The 21,490-nt window shown below is 46.0% G+C and overlaps 1 protein-coding gene and 1 pseudogene across 4 annotated transcripts in view; both read left to right on the top strand.

Moving 5' to 3' along the window:
• The window catches only part of RBM20 (RNA binding motif protein 20), a 190,732-nt gene that overhangs the window by 125,545 nt on the left and 43,697 nt on the right, over positions 1 to 21,490 (top strand). For 3 of the 4 annotated variants that reach the window (XR_007406709.1, XM_049103094.1, XM_035707910.2), the window contains exons 2-5: positions 12,452 to 13,538; positions 14,949 to 15,010; positions 17,863 to 17,957; positions 18,353 to 18,450. Coding sequence is in view for 3 of the 4 variants with exons in the window: in XM_049103094.1 (XP_048959051.1) it covers positions 12,452 to 13,538; positions 14,949 to 15,010; positions 17,863 to 17,957; positions 18,353 to 18,450 (1,342 nt within the window). In the remaining variant the exon portion in view is untranslated. The remainder of the gene's footprint in view (positions 1 to 12,451; positions 13,539 to 14,948; positions 15,011 to 17,862; positions 17,958 to 18,352; positions 18,451 to 21,490) is intronic. The other variant, XM_049103095.1, reaches the window with a different exon arrangement.
• On the top strand, positions 15,021 to 15,175 carry LOC112672655 (U4 spliceosomal RNA; annotated as a pseudogene).

Consider the following 21,490-nt stretch of genomic DNA (forward strand, 5'->3'; position numbering starts at 1 on the left):
GACTCTTCTTGTGCTAAACTGACTGCCAAAGAGAACAAAGATAGAATAAATTAAATTATTTTGTGCTGACTGGCCAGCATCACATATATCTGAACCATGCCATATATATATTTCCTTTAAAAGCATTTTCAGGGGACACCTGGGTGGCTCAGTGGTTGAGCATCTGCCTTTGGCTCAAATCCTGATCCCAGGGCCCTGGGATCAAGTCCCGCATCGACTCCCTGCAGGGAGCCTGCTCTCCGTCTGCCTGTGTCTCTTTCTCTCTGAATCTTTCATGAATAAATGAATAAAATCTTAAAAAAAAAATAAGAGCATTTTCAGGAGCTTAAACATAGCTTAATTTGTGAGAAGTAACAATAAATTATCTTACAGCATTTATTATATATCAACATGTAATATTTTATTAATAATATATAACATATCATATATGAGTAAGAATACTTATTAAATAGTGTTTATTTTATAATATTTATGTATTATTATTCAATATTATTTGATTCTATCAGCAACGTCATTATGCTTTACAGAGTGCCTGCGCATCATGTTTGCTCTCTGCAACAGCCAGCAAGAGCAGACATTATCTCCATTTGACAGAGGAGGAAATTAAACCTGAGAGTTATCAGATTTCAAAGGTGGAAGAGATCTCGGAGGTCCTTTCTTTCCTTTTTTTTTGTTTAAGGACTTTATTTATTCATGAAGACAGAGAGAGAGAGAGAGAGGCAGAGACACACAGGCAGAGGGAGAAGCAGGCCCCATACAGGGAACCTGATGTGGGACTCGATCCCGGGACTCCAGGATCATGCCCTGGGCCAAAGGCAGGCACTTAACTGCTGAGCCACCCAGGCGTCCCAGGAGGTCCTTTCATCCAGCTTTTTCATTTTCTATATAAAGGGACACTGACCAGCCTCTGGAGTAAGGAGTAAGCAGTGGGTAAGCACAGGAAGTAAGCAGTTGCTGCAGCACCTTGTTCTTCTAACTTTTAGTTTGGTATTTTTTTTCACACCACCATACTGCCTGCAGTCTTCAGTGTGTTAAAAGAAACTACAGACAAAATGCATTTCTTTCTTTAGGAGAAGTACTGTTGAACCAGTCCTACATGCTGATACAAGACATGCAGGTAGAGAAAAGTCTCTTAGTTTTATACTTTTTCTATGTTTAGAGAGATACAGTTAAATAGACACACCACACGAGAATGTCACTAGGGAGACGGAGGAATTAGCTTGGGCGGAGTCTCAAAGGGGACTTCAACTTTGTATAGTTTTGTTTTGTAAAAAAAATATCTGAGGCAAAAATGACCATAATCTGGACGCTTGGGTGGCTCAGGGGTTGAGCATCTGACTTCGGCTCAGGGCGTGATCCTGGAGTCCCGGGATCGAGTCCCACATCAGGCTCCCTGTATGGGGCCTGCTTCTCCCTCTGTCTGTCTTTGCCTTTCTCTCTCTCTCCTCTCTCTCTCTCTCTTTCTCTCTGTGTCTCTCATGAATAAATAAATAAAGTCTTTTTAAGAAAATGATCATAATCATGGCATTTGTTAATTTGGGGTGATGGGCAGGCAGTGAACTTGTAAAGATTTGTTATATTCCTTATATTTTTATAAGTTTTAAAGTTCAAAACAAAAACAAATGTGAATATTAAAAATAAGTTACCAAAAAAATAAGTTACCACCTACAGTGCTATGGTTTTAGAAAATATTTTATTTATTTATTTATTTATTGGTTCGGGGGACAGAGGCAGAGGGAGAGAGAGAATCTTAAGCAGGCTCCACACCCAGCATGTGAGCCGGATTCGAAGTTTGATCTCAGAACTTCAAGTCAGGCTCACATGCTGGGTGTGGAGCCTGCTTTGGATATTTACCCAGCTGAGGCACCCAGGTGCCCCTCACTTTATAAGATAAAGGCTATTTTACAGAAAGAACATTGGTATAGAAGAAGGAAAAGAAAAAGAACGAATGCATGGTTCTTAGTGGATAAGTTGACATTAATTCTGTGTCTGCTATAAAACTTTCCTGTTATGATACTAGCAGAATGTACGTTCTTTACTCTGCATTGGCTGTGTTACCAGTTCTCTTTTGGACATTTTGAACACTTCTAATAACTCCAGCAGGAAAGGCGGGCCTTTTGTGTTAGTTATAGAACTGCTAGCTGCCCCTTGGTGACTGCGCGTCCCCTGGTTTAGAGAATCTTATTATGACTGACCAAAAGTGGAAGAGAATACAGTGGACCAAAAAGCTGATCATTTAGTAACGCCAAGTGTGTTATTTAAAATCACATCTTAGGGCAGCCCCGGTGGCTCAGAGGGTTGGTGCCACCTTCAGCCCAGGGCGTGATCCTGGAGACCTGGGATCAAGTCCCACAGTCAGGTCCCTGCATGGAGCCTGCTTCTCCCTCTGCCTGTGTCTCTGCCTCTCTCTCCCTCCCTGTGTGTCTCTCATGAGTAGATAAATAAAATCTTTAAAAAATAATAATTAATTAATTAAAAAATAAAATCACATCTTAGATTGTTAACCAAACTTATTGTGGCAGTCATTTCATAATATTTGCATGTATCACACCACTATATTGTACATCTTAAACTTATACAATGTTAATACCAATAAAGATGGTGGGGTGTGTGGCTAGCTCAGTTAGAAGAGCATGAAACTCTTGATCTCAGAGTGGTGAGTTCAAGCCCCACACTGGATGCAGAGATTACTTAAATAAATAAAAAACTTAAAAAGTATATCAATGGAGCTGGCAAAAAATAAAATACTTGATAAATTGGGAGGGAAAACCACAGAATAAAGGAAAATGCCTTATATTTTAGTATCTTTAAAGAAACAAATCAAAACCCCTGAAAAACTAATCATATCCAGAGAAATAGAGCCAGAAATGTGGTTTTAGAAGTTCCCTTTAATGAATGTGCAAGCAGAGGTTAGAATCCTGGCCTTACAGTAAAAAGACCCTCATTCAAGTCTCTTACTAGCTGGATGCCTTCATGTGTTTTACTAGACCCTTCTTGGTTTACTTTCTTTTTAAGTGAACTGGAAATGGGCATATCTGACTTACCTTCCCATTTGGTTGTCCTGGAAATCAGATAGATAATGAGGTGAAAACACTGATTAACACTCCAACTACAAAACAGGCAACAGAAGAAAGATGGAAGGATCATCATTGCTGTTAGGAATGCCTCCAAGAGGCGTCTTGGTGATATGAATCATCCTATGATAAGTACGTCATGGCCAAAGCCCACACATGGGGTAATGCCAGCATTGCCCCAGTCATCTTGAAATTATTCACAGAGGCCTTGCTAGTGATAATCCAGTAGCCTTGTTGTTACCAAGCAGAGGGCACCATGAGAAAAAAGTATCCCCTCTCTCCTCACAAAGGAGACTTGCTGGGAATGTTAATAGGGTGTGTCCCACCCTGGTAGCTACATTAGCCCTGAGGAATGAGAGGATGTGGGTTCCCGTCCCAGCTCTCCTCCAGCTAGCTGTGAGACTTGGGGTGATTCACATATTACCCCAACTTCATGCAGTTTCACTTTTTCCCCCTCTATAGAGTGAGTAGGTTAAACTTAAGTGGTCTCTAAGTCCTCGTTTTGTTCTTAACGTCTATGATCATTAGAGTTGGAACCTTAGCCCCAATATTACCGTGGTATCATCATTTTCGCCTTTAGTCACCTGGCCTTTGGGGATTGTTCCCTGTGCCTCACATCCTGACCTGGCTTCTAAGAGCATTCTGGTAGAGTCCAGTAGATGATTTGAAGTTCAGCTCCCAGGAGACAAGGGAAAGGCAGGACTCAGCAGTGACGTGACCCCACGCATTGTGCTTTATTTGATTTGACCACGCGGGGAAGGTGTGACCAAACCTGGAAAACATTCCTTTCCCTGGTCATAAGCTCTCCTGCCCGGATTATATTTTATATCTTAGCACGTAAGAAGAAATGACACATTCATTGCTTGGCTGGGAAAGGGAAGTGAGTTGAACTGGAAGTGAATTTAAATTCCTGATGGGTTATCTTGAAAGATAACTGTGCTTAACTGCGAATGTCACCATTCGGGTTGGCTTCGGCACCCCTGTGGTCTGGACTGCGATTCTTGGCTTCCGCTTCCGGATGGCTGAGCGTTACCAGGGAAGAGCTTGCTGTGAGTCCACACACATTTATACTGCTGAACTGCAGCTGCGTCCTTGTTGTTAACCCACAGCCATTAAAGTCAGCTGCTGACGACTCACCCAGGTCATCAAACTGCTGTTATAAACATTCTGTTCCCCTCAAGTCCCAATCCAGACTCCTGCTTCTTCCTCTCAGCAAGTGTCCACCCTTATGTTTACTTCCTTACACTTGACTGTGTTTCCCTCTTCCATTCCTATCTGTCTCTAAGGAAGATCTGTCTCTCTGACCTCACAGAGCTCACCTGCCATCTGCATTGATGATGACAATGACGACAGTGATGATGATGGTGAGGGTGATGGTATTAGAGATAGTAATATTGATGATAATGGTGATGGTGATAGTGATGGTAATTGTGATAACAATGGTGATGATAATGGTGATGGTAATAGTAATGGCGATAGTGATGGTGATGATAATGGTAATAGTGATGGTAATCATGATAACAATAGTGACGATAATGGGGTGATGGTGGTGGCATAATAATGGTGATGGTAGTGGCGATAGTAATGGTGATGGTAATAGTGATGGTATTGCTGATGGTGATGGTAGTGGGGATAGAGACGGTTGTGGTTATGATGATGGAAAAGACTAATAGTAGTCAGACTCATAGCTCAGTGAATGCTTACTGTGTGCTGGGAACCATGCAGAACAATTTATGTACACCCTGTCATTTCACTCTCAGGACAAGTCTGTAGCTTAGATGTAACTGTCCTTGCTTTAGAGGTGAGGACCCTGAGGCTAGCAAGGGTAAGTATTTGCCATCATCCCCAGCTTTTAAATAGCAAACTGGAATTCACACCTATTTTGATACAAACTCAGAAACCTGGGCCCTTAGCCTCTGGGCAGTGATCCCATCCCCGCCCCCATCTGGAGTGCAGAGCACAATCGTATCGATATTGCTGGTATTCCATAAATATGGCTACACTGATTTTTAACTTGTCTTACCCTGAATCCTAGGGGCAATGAGATTACCTCCAAGGACTTGAGTAACAAATATCACTTCTATTGTGGAGGAATGTTTTCAGAAATAGAAAGGTGCGTTGTGATCACAGGAAATGTTCTCTTCTCAGTAATGTTTCGGACATGCCATACGTTTTCATCTGTGCAGCACCAGATGCAACAGTTTGCAGAGGGATCTGACAACTCTTTGCTTAACCCCACATCAAACCTCATAATGTAAACAAGAAAAGATGGTGACTTCTCTTCTTATAGATGGGGATACCGAGGCTCAGAGAGGTGGAGTCTGTTTTCCACTGTAACGCAGCTGACAAGCCGCAAGTTAGCTCTAGAGCCCACAATGCCTGATTCCTACCCCTGGTTCGTATAGGGCAGCCTATATTGTTACTCACTATGTACTCTCCTTTCCTCCAAGTGAGGGAAGACCATTGTATCTTGAATAAAGATCTTTTGTTGGGGGGAAGGATAGATAGCTAATGCCTTTTATAAAGCCAGTTCTTAGTATATTAAAACCGGCCTGTTAAGTGCTAAGAATGATTGGTGTTAGTTAGAAATTGTCCCCTGGTGAGGGCCACAAGGCATTACATCCCCTGCTCACAGGAGCACCCGTGGGTCTCCGTACCTATAAGAGGTTGTCGTGTAGCCCATAGGCTCATGGGGGATTTTACTCCTGCACCCCATTCACACCCTGGCCTAGTGACCAGCATTTGGGGGGATCTGACTCCACCAAGGGCGGAGGAGCCTTCTGTGTCTCAGACCTGCAAGAAGCAGGTGTCTCTGGTCAGCAGATAGTCACAGCAAAGTGCCTGAGTTTCAGTGACCGTGTAGCTCCAGCTGTTGGGGCCTTATGGTCAGTCCACTCAGTAGAGGAACCTGGAGAGCAACAGGGAGCTCTTGAGCCAACATGGGGCCATGGAGGAGAACCATCTGAATGAAAAGCAGATGATTCAGGTAGGCTGGCTTTCTTATTACATTTTTTATTTTTATGAAGCAATAAAGGTAATGCATTGATTCCTGTACAGAAATGTCCAAGCAGATGCAGGGGAAACTGATTCGAGGCACCCCTAGGAGGTCACACTGCCAGTGCCTCTGTCTTTGGGCAGTGCCTTTGGGTTGGCTTTATCCTCAAGCAGGCTTTCCTTAAGTGGTGGCGAAATTCAGCCAGTATAACAACCCAGGCATGGCAGGACAAAAGAATGTCTCTCTCCCAGTAGCTCCAACAAAATGCTCATCCCTGAGCCAACCACTGTGGCCAGGGGGCTCTGATCGGCCAGTTTTGTGTCACATTGGATAGAGATTACTATCCCATTTTATAGATGAGAAAATTTTGAGTGTCGGAAAAATTAAGTGACGTTTCCCCATCATACAACCAGAAAGAGGCAGGGTCTCTGACCACAGTTCATCATACAGCTGCTTTTCACCAACAGCGAAGACATCTTTGCATCTGTAGGTGACTTAATAAATTCAGAATATTTGTCTTTGTTCAGGGATAGCCCTCGAGAAGGCCTTTTCTTTCGTTGATTACATTTTTCTAAAACATCTGAAGCAGTCAATCAATCAATCAATCAATCAATCAATCAAACATCTGAGGCTTGAACCACCTTCCCCGTGCCGTACTATCTCTGTGCTTACTGGTGTCAGAATCCTCTTCACACTCTGGGTTGATCTGGCTCCCTGGGATCTCAGGAAGATTTCTCCTTGCTCATCTCTGTGTTCCCATCACCTCGGAACTTTGCCTGGCACATAATACATGCTCAATTCACATGGGCGAAGTAAACAGGTGAATGCCCGTTGGCCTATTTGATGGAGTCTGTTTCTGAGCAGAGGCCCCACAGAGCCTGCCTGTGTCCTGGATGCTCTCCCTTCCTTGCAGAACCGAATGGGTTACACATCACGGAAATCTTGCTGCATTTCCAGCATCATGCCTGACTCGAACCAAGGAAGGACAGTGCCTCACTCACTCCTTGTGTGCAGATGCTGATCCATCCTTGCATCCTGCTTGGGACTCAGAATAAAACATGAAAGAGCTTTGGGACAAATAATGAGCTTTGGGACAAATAACGAGCATTTTCAAGTCGAGACAGCTGTTTCGTTCTCCTGGTGAATACAATATGTTACACATCCTTTCAACACTATGGAATTAAACCATTAGAAACAGCTTTCATCTGAATCTCCTAAATATCCTGACATTATAAAGGCAACCAGCTCTTCTTTATGTTATATTTTATTTTTAAAACTCTTGAGAGAAATGCTGCTTTAATTAAAAAATGCTGTCTCAGAGAGCAGGGAACCAAAGTTTTTAATGTAATTATGCACCGAGAATTCTTTGTAACAATTAATGGTTCAGAAAGGCAGCCTCGGCCCCCGGGGCAGTTAGCCTCGCAGAGGCCTGGGTGAGTCACGGTGGCTGTGCTGAGTGATAAGCTGTCCCAGCTCTGTGCCAGATGCCCAGGCTACAGAACTCCCTGTGCGGCACGCCCTCCTCCCCTGTCCACACTTGGACTACTTGGCTGCAAACCATGCCACTGCACAGTTTTAGGAGAAGAAATGTGGCAGGTGCAGAGAACTTTGCCCCCGCCCTCCCCCCTTCCCCAGACAAGGGGGCATCCCTGCTACCACCTCCAGAGTTGTGGAGATTACAGAAGGGGACTGTACTTTGCATCTCCCTGGTGCTCAGGGCGTGCCTTGCATATCAAAGGTTGTCAGTATTTCTCAAAACTGAGTGGAGAGATAAAAATGGGTGGGGATGATAATTTGGTGATGAAATAGATACTTCTGGGGCTTAGTTAGGGCTTTTGGAGGCAAGGCTAATTCTATCAGGCACTAGAAGCTGGTTTGGATGATCTGGGCTCTCACTAAGGTGTTAGGGCTATGCAGCTATGTGGCTCGGGACAAGTCACTTTCTCTCCTTGTTGTGGGGGTGAGAGGATGATTTGATCCCTCAGGGCCTACAATTCAAAGCTTTCCCAGGTTGCCACTGATGCCAATGCTGACTTTGAAAGGGAAGAGACGTCTGGGTTTTTCTGGCCTCTGGTAAGGTTTCCAGAGGATGTTGTGACACCCAGTCTGAAGGTCTGTGCTTCCTAGGTTCCCTAGGGGGGCATGAGTTTATACCAACGAGATCTGGCCAGTGACCCCACACCCACCACCTCCTCTCTGAGGGGCAGCTTCTCTTACATCTAATTTTCTTGCTGGATTATATTAGTTTCCTATCGCTTCTGTAACTACCAGAAATTTAGTGGCTCACAACAATACAACTTTCTTACTTTACATTTCTGGAGGTCAGAAATCCAAACTCAGTCTCACTGAGCCAAAGTCAAGGTGTCAGCAGGGCTGGTTCCTTCTTGAGGCTTTAGGGGAAATTCATTTCCTTGCCTTTTCCAGTGTCTAGAAAGTGCCTGGATTTCCTTGGCTCATGGCCCCTTCCTTCTTCAGAGCCAGCAGTATTGCATATTCTTTCGTTTCATTCCTCTGCTTCCGTCTTTGTATCTATTCTCTCTGACTCTGATCCCCCTGCCTCCATTTTATAAGGACTCTCGTGATTACATCGGGCCTGCCTAGATAACTCAGGATAATCTCTCCATCTCATGATCCTTAATCACATCTGCAAAGTCCCCTTTACCATGTAAGGTTACATTTATAGGTTCTGGGGATTAGGATTGGATTATCTTTGAATGGGTCATTATTCAGCCTACCACAGGGATTATTTATTCAATTTCAAAACCTAGATTTGGACAGGGAGAAGGATGTGTTAGAACTCCTGCTTTGGAATGGGGAATTGTAGACACTCTTCTAGGCAGGTGACTCTGTACCTGATTGGGGTTTAAGCTGTATACCGCAGCAAAATCCATTTGGTTTCTGGGTATATTTAGATTCTTCTTTTTAAATTGTTTGAGGGTTTTTATTCACGGAGATGTATACTCTCAAATGAGGTGTCCACATCTTAAAGCCACCAGGTTGTGATGAGCCATATCTATTATCTTCTTTCTTCACTCCATTCATCGAAGTTACTGAGTGACTACCAGGTTCAAGGCAGCATGCCAGGATAATGTGAGAATCTCCACGCAATGCCTTGTTCTCTCGTGGAGCTTTGGTCGAGTAGAGGGAGAAGGGTACATAAGCAATTATTTTTAACACAAAGCAGGATATACTAAGTGATATAACTGACAAATGGAGGTAGCAGGAATACAAGAAGGCGATGTTAGTTCTAGTCCCTAGGGATAGCCCAGCTTGGGGCTTAGAAAGATGATTGCCATCTGTACCTGAATTTTAGGTTCTTAACTCTTGTAGGCTAAGGATTTTAGGGCTCTTTCTTTCTTTCTTTCTTTTTTTTTTTTTTTTAGATAAGATGATGTATCTCTTCCTTTTTAAGGATCTTTGGTTCAAATGAGGTATTTCACTGTCATGATTCATGTGAAATAACTTCCTTTCAAAGTTGGTTAAGGTTGGGGACAATATGAATATGCTAGTCAAAACAGAAATTGGGAAGAAAATCTAATGAGTCTATATTTCATGCTGCGTTGAAATGGGTAAACTTCTGTAATCTGCGCCGTACTTGGAAGAGCATTTGTTTCTCGTGGCTGACCTACAAATACCCAGTGAGGCTGGCTTTCTTAGTTGGAAAGATAGCTCTTCCTCGCATGTCCTTTCAGAAGTGAAGGGAAATCTCCTGCAAGAGCTCACTCCAGCCCAGAACACAGTTTTAGAAAATACAGCTGACTTCTCTGGGGAAAACAAAACCAATCTTGTGTTACCTTGGTCATGGAAACTAAGTTGGCACCTCATTATCGCCTTGTTAGCGGGGACAGGCTGTGTTATGGACAAACCTGGTGGGAAGGGTTGGCCGTGTGTGGGCAGGGTTTTGAGTTAAGCTTAATTGCTCTTCTAAAGCTCAACTACTTAATACTACACAAGTAGAAATCTATCATCAGACTCTTGACCATCCTCCTTTCCCTTCATATTCTCGCCTACGTAGGCAATTAGTGCCTTCCTAGCTCTGCTGCTGCCATGATTTGTGCCTGGGCCACACTGGGGTACCAAGGCTTGGCTGTAACCAGCACTACACAGAGGAGGAAATGTCTGTAACCACCTTTAAACGTGACTCCCCCAGCCCCCCAATATCTTAAAATACAGCCAAACTATTCTATCCTGGGAGCCCAGCAAGGCTGCTGGCTGTGTGAAGGTAATGTGTCTTTAATGACTTAGGGAAAATTCTTGATTTCGCATAGACTGGGAAAGAGCAATCCAAAATTATTTTTATCTGACTCTGAAATGTGTTTTGCACTTATGTTTGAATGCTGGTGTGCATGATGTTCTGAGAATTCACTTCAAACAAAACAGTGGAGCAGCCAAGGAAGAGAAGGTGTATTCAGGGAGGGCTGAGAAGCTACACACCTAACTGCCTGTGCCCCTTCTTTTCTTTTCAAAACCTGGCTGGGGTTTGAATCCCATGCCTGTATTCACCAGGAGTGAGTATTCCTAAGAAGCTCACCTAATCTCTTTGTGCTTTAGATTCTTGCTTTGCAAAATGAGGTGAACATTTTCTACCCAAAAAGATTGATGGAGACATCAAATGGGATGATATAGGCTGAGCACTGACTGGTCACACAGAAGCATCACATGCAGATTTGGCTCTCTCCTACTCACCTTCCTCTCTACCACCTCCACACCTCCTCCCTGCCTCCCACTGTTCTCTCAGACCAATGCAAAGTGCCAGCCTAAGCAGAAGCTCTCTTCCCTCAAAGCATGTTCGAAGTGGGAGAGATGTGACATGCCACCCACTTTCCATGTCTCCCCTTTTTTCCTCACTGGGCCCTCACCCCCAGCCTCTCTCCCTTTGTGTCATCAAACTTATCCTGTATAGAACCTGTGACAGTGGAAACCTTGTCTGAAGTGTCCCAGCCTTACAAATTCTGCCCCCACACTCCCATAGGCATGCTGAATGTAGAGCCTGGGTTGTTCATGATAATCCCAGTTTCAAATGCACAGTTCTGTTCTTCCCATGAACCTTCACATGTCCTGGAAATTCCAGTTCATCAATATCCCAAACAGATTTCTCTGATTACATCCACTACCCAGAAGGGCAGTTGAAAACCCAGAAAATATGGTCTTACAAAAGAGCCCTGACAATACTAACCACATCTTCAAGAATTTCTGGGGAAGTCTGTCCCCTTTTCAGAACATGAATCCTGGTGTTCGGTCAAGAAAACACCATAACCAACCAACAGAAGTCACAAGAAAGGCACATGTCAGACAGATCACCCCCACAATAGGCTTCTGTAAGAGCCCACCACTGCCTACGGCTTCAAATGCAGTCTTCATCACTTGTGACTTTTTTTGGTTATTCCTTATGCTAGTTGGGTTTGAGAGTGGATTGAAGGGAGCTTGATTCCTGTTGTTTTTGGATGCGAAATGAGGATCGGGATGAAAATATGTTTGGTGAAGATATACACACGATTTACTCTGGATGCAAATTTGAAGCTTGCTTTTTTTCACTTAACATATAGAGCATATGGATCTGCTCATGTCACTAATTTGCTGTTGTTGTAAACAATGACCTTACCAAATTTAATATAGTATATACTATTGGCAATGATGGGGTGGGGCATGGATGGGGAGAGCAGATGCCAGGGGGATTTTAAAATGTTGGAATGTTTTCTGTCTTAACCTTGGTGTTGGGTTTACTTTTTTGAATGCCTTAATTATTACATAATAAAGTAGAAATTTACATTAATAGTAAATGATTCCTTGACATTTATTATGTAGATATATTATAAATTACTTTGTTTAAATCCTTCCCTCAAACCCATTATCGGATTTTTGTAATTTTCAGCTTTGGACTCTTAAATAAATGTAGTATTATTAAACATCTTTAGGCATCAAGTTTTATCTACATTTTAGCTCATTTTCTCAGGACAGAATTGAATTATTAGGTCAAAGAGTGTGGCTGTAATGAGTGCCTATTATCAGACTATCTTTTAACAAAGTTGCACGAGTTCAGACTATTATTAACATTGTGTTCACTCCACTTTATTTTACCAGTAATGAATACTGTTACTAAAAATTTTTTTTAGCTATTTTGATAGGCAGAATTTTTTTTCTAATGGTTTTAGCTTGTATCTGATTTAATGAGATTGACCATTCTGTCATAACATAATTTTTCTGTCTTAGTTTTTAAAAAATCAGAGTATGTGTGAGTACAGGTGTTCTGCAGACTCACTTATATGTGGGGTCTGTGTGGGTGGGTTTTATATGAGATGGGGAACCATGGATAAGCAAAGAAAGAGCCCCTTGCTCCCTGGGTGAAAACGAGCTGTGCATCTAGACTTTTGTGTTTCTGCAGTGCCGCCAAGCTCCTGGACAAGAACCCCTTCTCCGTCAGTAACCCGAACCCTCTGCTTCCTTCGCCTGCCAGTCTCCAACTGGCTCAACTGCAAGCCCAGCTCACCCTCCACCGGCTGAAGCTGGCACAGACAGCTGTCACCAACAACACCGCAGCCGCCACAGTCCTGAACCAAGTCCTCTCCAAAGTGGCCATGTCCCAGCCTCTCTTCAACCAGCTGAGGCATCCATCTGTGATCGGCACTCCCCACAGCCATACTGGGGTGCCCCAACATGCTGTGACCATGCCCAGTGCCCAGTTTCCCTCCAATGCAATTGGCTTCTCACCCCCTGGCCAGACACGAGCCCCAGGACCCTCTGTGAGCCTTCCCAGCCAAACCCCCAATGCTGTGGTGATGCATCCTTTCAGCGGGGTCATGCCTCAGACCCCTGCCCAGCCAGCAGTCATCTTGGGCATTGGCAAGACTGGGCCCGCTTCTGCTGCAGCAGGATTCTATGAGTATGGCAAAGCCAACTCCAGCCAGGCATATGGCTCTGAAACAGACAGTCAGCCCAGCTTCCTGCCAGCCACAGCCTCTACCACAGGCAGTGTGACCTATGAAGGGCACTATAGCCACTCAGGTCAGGATGGCCAAGCAGCCTTTCCCAAGGACTTCTACGGACCCAACTCCCAAGGGTCGCATGTGGCAGGTGGATTTGCGGCTGAGCAGGCCGGGGGCATGAAAGGCGAGGTAGGTCCACTGCTGCAAGGTGCAAACAGCCAATGGGAGAGCCCCCACGGATTCTCTGGCCAGAGCAAGCCCGACCTTACAGCAGGCCCTAACCTGTGGCCTCCACCCCCCGGCCAGCCCTATGAGCTGTATGACCCCGAGGAGCCCACCCCAGACAGGACCCCTCCTTCCTTTGGGGGTCGACTAAACAACAGCAAACAGGGTTTCAGCAGTGCCCGGCGGCGGGCCAAGGAGGAGCAGGCTGTGCTGTCTGTGCGGCCCCTGCAGGCTCACGAGCTGAATGACTTTCACGGTGTGGCCCCCCTTCACCTGCCACACATCTGTAGCATCTGCGACAAGAAGGTGTTTGATTTGAAGGTGAGTCCTCCAAGACAGCCTGGGAGCCACAGCTGGAGCCTGGGAGGCTCGCCACCACAACCCACCGCCTGCTACTCAAGAGCTAGGAGCGGTCGCGTTTGGGGACTCAGTGGCAGGATTTTGCCATCAGTACCCGTGATTAAAATCATAGATATCAGAGCCAGAATTCATTTCAGAAATGTATCAGGGCCGCTCCCTTGCTTTAAGGCAGCTAAGAGATTCTTATCCATGTTTATCGATGAGAAAGCTGCGGCTGAGTGGGGGGCCGAGGGACCCCACCCGCGTGACAGAGAAGGGACTCAGGAACTGTCTCCTGCTTCCTTGAGGAAGGCTCTTCCTCTGTGGTGTGCCCAGAGTACATTGTACTGAGTATGCAAGGCACGGAAACGCTGGCAGAATTTGGGATGAGGGCAAGAGAGCACTTCTCAGGTGAGACATAGACACAGCATTATAGAGTGCCTCGGTTTCCCATCTGGAAGACCGAGATGGAGCCTCATCACACCTTCCATGTGGTCATAAAATGCTTTGGGCCCCTGTTAGCAAAAGTCTATTATAGTATGAATCCCACCCCCTCCAGAATGTATTAGTGACACAGTAAAAAAAAATTCTAAGGCAAGAGTAATTAAAACAGCTAACATCTATTAAATCATTTCCATATGTCAGCAGTAACTCTGTGAGGTGGGTACGATTACTAATATCATTTTTCCTCAGGTGAGGAAACCAAGGCCCAGAGAGAGGATAGGACTTGTCCAGGGCCCCATCGCTAGAGAGTGGCAGAGTGAAGATTGGAACGTGGGTCTCACGCTCCCAGAACCTGTGCCGCTTAAGCACTGGGCCATGCCGCCTCTCTTCTCCCATCCCATCTGCAGAGCATAATGATTCCTGTGTAGCGGGAGTCACGCCACAGTGTCCTTCACCTCTGTTTGGGTCACGCTGTGCAAGTTCATCCCAGTCCCCCGGCAGAGGGAGGGGGCTGGCCGACACTGGGAGGCGATGGCAGATTTTGTCTCTCATAAGCCTTTCTTAAGCTTTGCAGCTCACTGTGAGTCCACTTGCCAGATTTCCCCAACCAGTCATAGACATGGATGCAGTCCCTCTAGGGGAGGGGAAGGGAGTAGAAGCTGGGAGGTGCCATGGGACCAGGGGTCCACTGAGAGGGGAGGAGGGAATCTGGCTTGGGATGCTGGGTTCTTGTCCTAGAGGGTCTGGCCAATGGCAATGGGGCTGGATTTGACAGTAGATGTGGGGAGGAGCCTGGGAGGGAGAGGAAGAGGGGAGGGAGATGTGCTGGCAGGGTGGTGCAGTCTCTGGGCTCTGAGCCCCCTGCCTGATGGGGAAGCCTGCTCTCATCCCTTTACTTCTCACGGATTCATTTCTACTTTGGTCACTTTTCCTTTCCTTCTGGCCTAGGACTGGGAGCTGCATGTGAAAGGGAAACTACATGCTCAGAAATGCCTGGTCTTCTCTGAAAAGTGAGTGCTGAGCTTTGTGCAGTGGCAGTATCGTAGCCAATGAGGTTTATCCGAGGCGCGATTATTGCTAATTGAAAAGTGAGTGCTGGCCAGGAGAACAGGTGCATGCAGATGCTCAGCAAACTTTCATTGAGCACCTATTGTGCATCACCTTCTGTTTTAGGTGCTAGGGAAGCAGCAGAGAACAAAACAGGCAGTGTCCCTGTCCTCAAGGAGCTTATACTTAATGTGGGTGGGGGGACAGATGATAAAATAAACAAGTGAATCCTATAACATCCCTGGTAGTAAATGCTAAGCAAAAAACAGGGCAGAGCAAGAGCAGGAAGCTTGTGTGCATATGCATGTGCACTCATGGGGACTGGTCCTAGCATTTTATTTATTTATTATTTATTTACTTTTAAAATATCTAAAAAATATTTTATTATTATTATTATTTAAAGATTTTATTTATTTATTCATGAGAGACACACAGAGAGAGACAGAGGCAGAGACACAGGAGGAGGGAGAAACAGGCTCCATGCAGGGAGCCTGATGTGGGACCTGATCCCGGGACTCCAGGATCATGCCCAGCACCGAAAGCAGGTGTTAAACTGCTGAGCCATCCAGGGATTTCCCTATTTTATTATTTTTTTAAAAAAATATTTTATTACTTACTTGAGAGAGAGAGAGCACATAAACAGGGAGAGTGGCAGGCAGAGGGAAAGCGAGAAGCAGGTAGAAGTAGGGAGCCTGATGCAGGCTTGATCCCAGAACTCCGGGATCATTACGTGATCTAAAGTCAGACGCTTAATCAGTTGAGCCACCCAGGGGCCCCTGGTCCTTGCATTTTAAGTAGGGTGGCTGGGCAAGGCCTCCCTGAGGACCTCTCAGGAGGGAGTGTGATGAGCTGTGGCTGTCTGGGGGACAGGTACTCCCAGTAAGGGGAACAGCAAGTTTGAAGGCCCTGGTGTGGCCCCGGGACGCTCAGGCAACATCAGTGTGACTGGAGCGGAGTCCTGGGGTAAGGAGCCAGGGAAGTCACCCGGGCCCAGATCCTAAACTCCTCGGCTTCTTGTGAGGACTTCCATTTTGCTTTGAGAGAGTATCAGAGGAGTATCAGAGGGTGGAACGAAGGAGTGATGCACTCCGGCTCCACCAACCGGGACCCTTGCTGCTGGGCTAAGAATAGGCAGGGGCAGCCTGAGGGCAGACCAGGAAGCAGCGAGCTGGGGTCATGGAGACAGAGAAGAGGGCACGTGGCCCAGGATGTGAACAGCAGACTGGAGTTAAGTGTTTTGACAAGAGTGCATTGAAAAGGCTTCCCTTTCTTTTTCTTTTCTTTCCTTTTTTTTTTTTTTTTTTAAGATTTTATTTATTTATTCATGAGAGACACACACAGAGAGAGGCAGAGATTAGGCAGAGGGAGAAGCAGGCTTCCTGCAGGGAGCCCGATGTGGGACTCGATCCCAGGACCCTGAGCTCATGCCCTGAGCCAAAGGCAGCCGCTCAACCACTGAGCCACCAGGTGCCCAAAAGGCTTCCCTTTCTTATTCACAATAGCTAATGGGCGGAAGCAATGCAAATGTCCACTGACAGATGAATAGATAAAGAAAATGGTGTACATCTGGACACTGGAGTATTATTTAGCTTTAGAAAAGGGACTTCTGACCTATGTGACAACATGGCAGAGTGTGAGGGCATTGTGCTCAGTGAGAGAAACCGGTCACAAAAAGACAAATCCTGGGGGACTCCACTTACAGGAGGCAGCTAGAAGAGTCAGAAAGGAGAACGTGGCTGCCAGGGGCACAAGGGAGGGGAAGTAGGGTGTTAGTTTTTAATGGGGGCGGTTTCAGTTTTGCAAGGTGAAGAGTTCTGGAGATGGTTGGTGGTGATGGCTGCACAACAGTGTAAATGGGCTGAATGCCACCGAACTGGACACTTAGAAATGTTAAGATGGTAAATTTTATGTTATGTATATTTTATCACAATTAAAAAATTTTTATAAGGGTCTCCTTTTCTGGCTCCTTCTTTTTGTATTGTGGTAAGATTCACTTAAGAGTCACCATTTTATTTTTATTTTTTTTAAAGATTTTATTTATTCATGATAGACACAGAGAGAGAGAGAGAGAGAGAGAGAGAGGCAGAGACACAGAAGAGTCACCATTTTACTTCATAATTTTTATTTTTTTAAGTAGGCTCCATGCTCAGCATGGAGCCCAGTGTGAGGCTTGAACTAATGACCCTGAGATCAAGACCTAAGCTGAAATCAAGAGTCAGATGCTTAACTGACTGAGCCACGCGGGTGCCTCCATTTAAGCCATTTTAAAGTGTACAGTCGAGTGGTATTTAGCAGATTCACAAGGTTGTGCAAATATTATCACTATGTGGTTCCCAAACATTTTCATTACTCCAAACCCCAAACTGATTAAGTAGTCATTTCCTTCTCCCCTCCCTTGTAGTCCATGGGAACCACTAATCTGCTTTCTATCTCTGTGAATTTGCCCCTTTTGGACATTTCATAGACATGAAATCATTTTATTACCTCTTATTACTGACTTTTTTTATTTAGCAGAATATTTTCAGGGTTCATCCATGTTGTAGCATATACAACCTTTTTATGGCTGAATACTATTCCTTTGGATGTATATACCACATTTTGTTTATCTATTCATCTTTTGGTCTACATGTGGGTTGCTTTTACCTTTTGACTATTGTGAATAGTGCCACTATGAATCTTCGTGTACAAGTTTTTGTTTGAACGTCTCTTTTTCAACTGTTTGGGGCCTATGGCTAGGCGTGGAATTTCTGGGTCATATGATAATTCTTCATTTAACTTACTGGGTTCCCGGTTCCCCTTTTCCATCCGTCTCCAGCGCTGGTATCCGGTGTATACTCGGTTCGGCAGAGGGAACGCTGTGTGCCTCTCCCAACAGCACAGCTGTTTATAACCCTGCTGGGAACTCTGAAGGTAAGTAAGGCCCTTCCGGTCAGCAGCTTGAAGCAGAAACCAGCTTCCCAAAGGCTTACTATGTCATGTCTTTAATAACCAAACTTCCCTGCTGATGTCCCTATCCCCTCTCTCTTTCTCTCTCTCACTCTGTCTCTCTCTATATATGTATAAATATAAAGCAGACAGATCCCAAGACACTAAAATGCATATTGGCCTACCTATTGTCTAGGCTCTTTCAGACATAAGGCTTTGTTGGTTACCAACTTGCCCAAGGGTAAAAATCACAACAATCACTATTCAATATGTTAAGAGGAAATTTTAATTTTTTTCTTCCAATTTACGTCCTAATAATGCCTTTTGAAGGTAAAATAAATGACTAGGATTTCATACAGTTGGTGTAATTTATCATTTAGATTATGCCTCAAATCTTGGATCATCATATGCGGCCATTCCAGCAAGGTCATTTGCTCAGTCAAATCCCGCATTTCCTTCGGCTTCCCCTGGGACAAATGTGAGTACAGAAGCATTTTCTCCATTGTCGTTGTCATCATCAAAGCATTTGTGTCACCAGTTCCGCCTGGGTATAAAAGTTCAGAGGAGGCTGGGATGAAGCTGGCACAAATGTGACTTTGTGCAGTGCAGGAAAATGTGTCCCTTGGGCAGAGGTCGACAGTTGTTTAATTCAGCTAGTATTGAAACACATAGATTTAAAAAAAAAACCTGACATACATTATTAAAATCAAAAGCATACATAGACTCTCTAGCACTGAGCCTTGATGTAGTGGGGGGAAAAAGGGTTTGAGCTTTTCAATGTGTGTTTTTAAGACGTTTTGATATTTTATTCAAGTGGATTATTTCCTATGAGTGGGTAATCCTGAAAGTTGAACCAGAAAGAAAAAATGTATGTTGAAAATAAGGACATGCAGTCATGGTATTTGTTGGCCTGTTGGGGAAATAGTTACTTCTGTGAAATCCTTTGTTTCGGTTGTGTTTTTGTTCCCCTCTCCCTACAACTGCTCTTCAGTCCCCCAAAGCTTCATTCTTTGTTTACCCACGGATTGCGATTGCGACAAGTTCCTTTCCCTCCTGGTTTGGCTGTTGGCCCACCTTGTGTAGCCTCTTTCCCTTGAAGCCCTCCGGCATCTCCTCTTCTGAGAACAAGTGGAAGGAGGTGGAAGATGCAGAACCAGAACTAACTGTGTGCAAAATGTGTCTGGCCAGACCCTGCGATAGGGCACGTTTCTGTGTGTTTGTGGCTATGTACCTGTATTTCTTGCAGTTTGTGGTGTGAGCAGCTGCAGCCTCGTTCTCTCTTCTTGTGCAACCGGGGAACACAAGCTCCAGGGAGCAGACCTCCGCATGCTATGCCCTGCGCGCTTCAGGGTGTTCATGCAAAGCTTTGGAAGGGCAAGCTGAGAAGTGTAGGTGTTAGGCCCTAGGGGATGAGTGAGTGGGGAGGCCTGCCTGGGTGGAGATTTCTATTTGTTTGTGTTTCTCTGTGTGTGATGTTTAATGGGAGAAGGACTCTAAGACAGAGCTCTGGGCCGACAGCCCACGCACAGTTTGGCGAAAGAGAATTTTGTGGTTTCCCTCTCTGCACTCTCCATGCCGAGGACCGTGCTTGGTCAGTGCAGCTTTGGGTCAGTCCCAAGAGAGCAGAATGGCTGGGTTCAGTGAGGTCTGTCATTTGTCTTTGACCTTGGGGGGGATGGGGGGATGGGCAGTTCCAGCACAGGCTCAACCTCAGGGCCTGTTTCCCCCTGGGGATCCTGGAGGCAGCTCTGTGCCCACCATCCTGCTCTGAGATCTTAGCACTAGGAAAAAGGGACTGTGACCAGATGGCGGGGGGCGCTGGATTAGGTGGCAGATGGGCCAGGGGTCTGGGCAGGGAAAGAGGGTGGGTGTTAACTGAGCCCCTTTATAAGGGGAAGGGGCTGAGCGGTGGAGGAGAAGCAAGAGCAGGAGACTGCGTCTGTTCCGTGCCTCGACCTCCCCCTCCAGCGCCGACCAGTGAACCAGAAGCCCCTTCCTGTGGATTTGGAGCCAAGAGACCACGTTCAAGCCCTAGTCTGGGGCCCACCAGCTAAATGGCCTCACTTTATTGCTCGGAGGCTTCGTTTTCCTAAATGCGGGCAACCCCCCAATAATGACTTGTGAAAGTAAAGCAAACAGCAGCGTGTTTACCCGACTTGTAATTTCGAGGATGCCGCAAATCCTGGCGCATTCACAGCCCTCGAGCAGTCTCCGACGGGAGCTCAGAGCCCGACGGCGGAGCGAGCCCGAGGCGAGCAGCGCGGACACGGGCCTGGTGCTCAACTGCGCACGCGCAGGAAGCTCCGAGGCGGCGGAGCCTCAAGGCCCCTGGATGCGCGGCGGGAGGGGAAGCCGAGCCCCGGCAGGTCTCCCCCGCAGGTCTCCCCCGCAGGTCTCCCCCGCAGGTCTCCCCCGCGGCGCCCTCCGTCTCGCACACATCTGTCTGGTAATTCTTGGGGCCTTGTCTGCGCCCTTAGAGGCCTGCGGTAGGCACAGGCGATCCGACGGCTCGTGTTGATGATGGTCCTTGGTGATAACGATCCACGATAATCCGTGTCCAAGGCTGACGATGCTGACCGCAGCCAACACTTCCATAGTGCTTAATAGGTTCCTAGCTTTTTCTTTTAAAAAAAGGTTTTAGGTATTTATTCATGAGAGACACAGAATGAGAGAGAGAGAGAGGCAGAGACACAGGCAGAGGGAGAAGCAGGCACCACGCAGGGAGCCCGACGTGGGACTGGATCCTGGGACCCCGGGGTCACCACCGGAGCCAAAGGCAGATGCTCAACCACTGAACCACCCAGGCTTCCCCGTTCATAGCATTTTCGTATGTATTATCTCATTTAATCCTCCATACAACCCTCTGAGGTGAGGAAACTGAGGCATAGACTAAATGCTTTGCTGAAACTCACTAGCGGATAAGTGGAAGTGTTGGGATTTGGCCAGGCTCTAGAATCCTCCCTTGTAACCACAAGGGAGCCCTGCTGCCCCTCTCTGAGGTCTCTGCCTTCTCTTGCTTGCTTGCTCTCCTTCCCCTCCCTGCCCCCGTGCACTTCCATGGCACAGCTCAGCAGGATCTGAAGCTGCCTTGGGGACTTCTTGGGCCTCAGCTAGCCATCAGCCGAGGAGCAAGGTGAGGAGGCCAGTGAGACCTGGCACCTCCATTCTTCTGCACTGTGACAGTGTCCCCTAAGATAAGCTGAAATGTTCGGAGGCATTTTCCTACAGATCCAGTGGATGGGGAGAGGCATCACCGGACTGGTCTCAAGGATCTTCCCAAGGATGTCTAGGAGGCAAGGACAAAGCCTGCCCCAGCCAGTCTCTGTATCATCAGTGTCTGGATGGTCACATTCTTCTGCCAGATTCTGGTCCATCGAATGCAAGTGTGTCTGTCTTTTGGAAAACTGGAAATATGCAAACACTGACATTTGAAGAGAAGCTGAAAAATGAAGAGCTGATTAATCTACTACAGAAGGATACTTCGCAAGGTTCCTTTAAGTAGCGGGTGTGTCCCTCAG

Source organism: Canis lupus, chromosome 28, assembly GCF_003254725.2.
Source record: "Canis lupus dingo isolate Sandy chromosome 28, ASM325472v2, whole genome shotgun sequence".
NCBI lineage: Eukaryota > Metazoa > Chordata > Mammalia > Carnivora > Canidae > Canis > Canis lupus.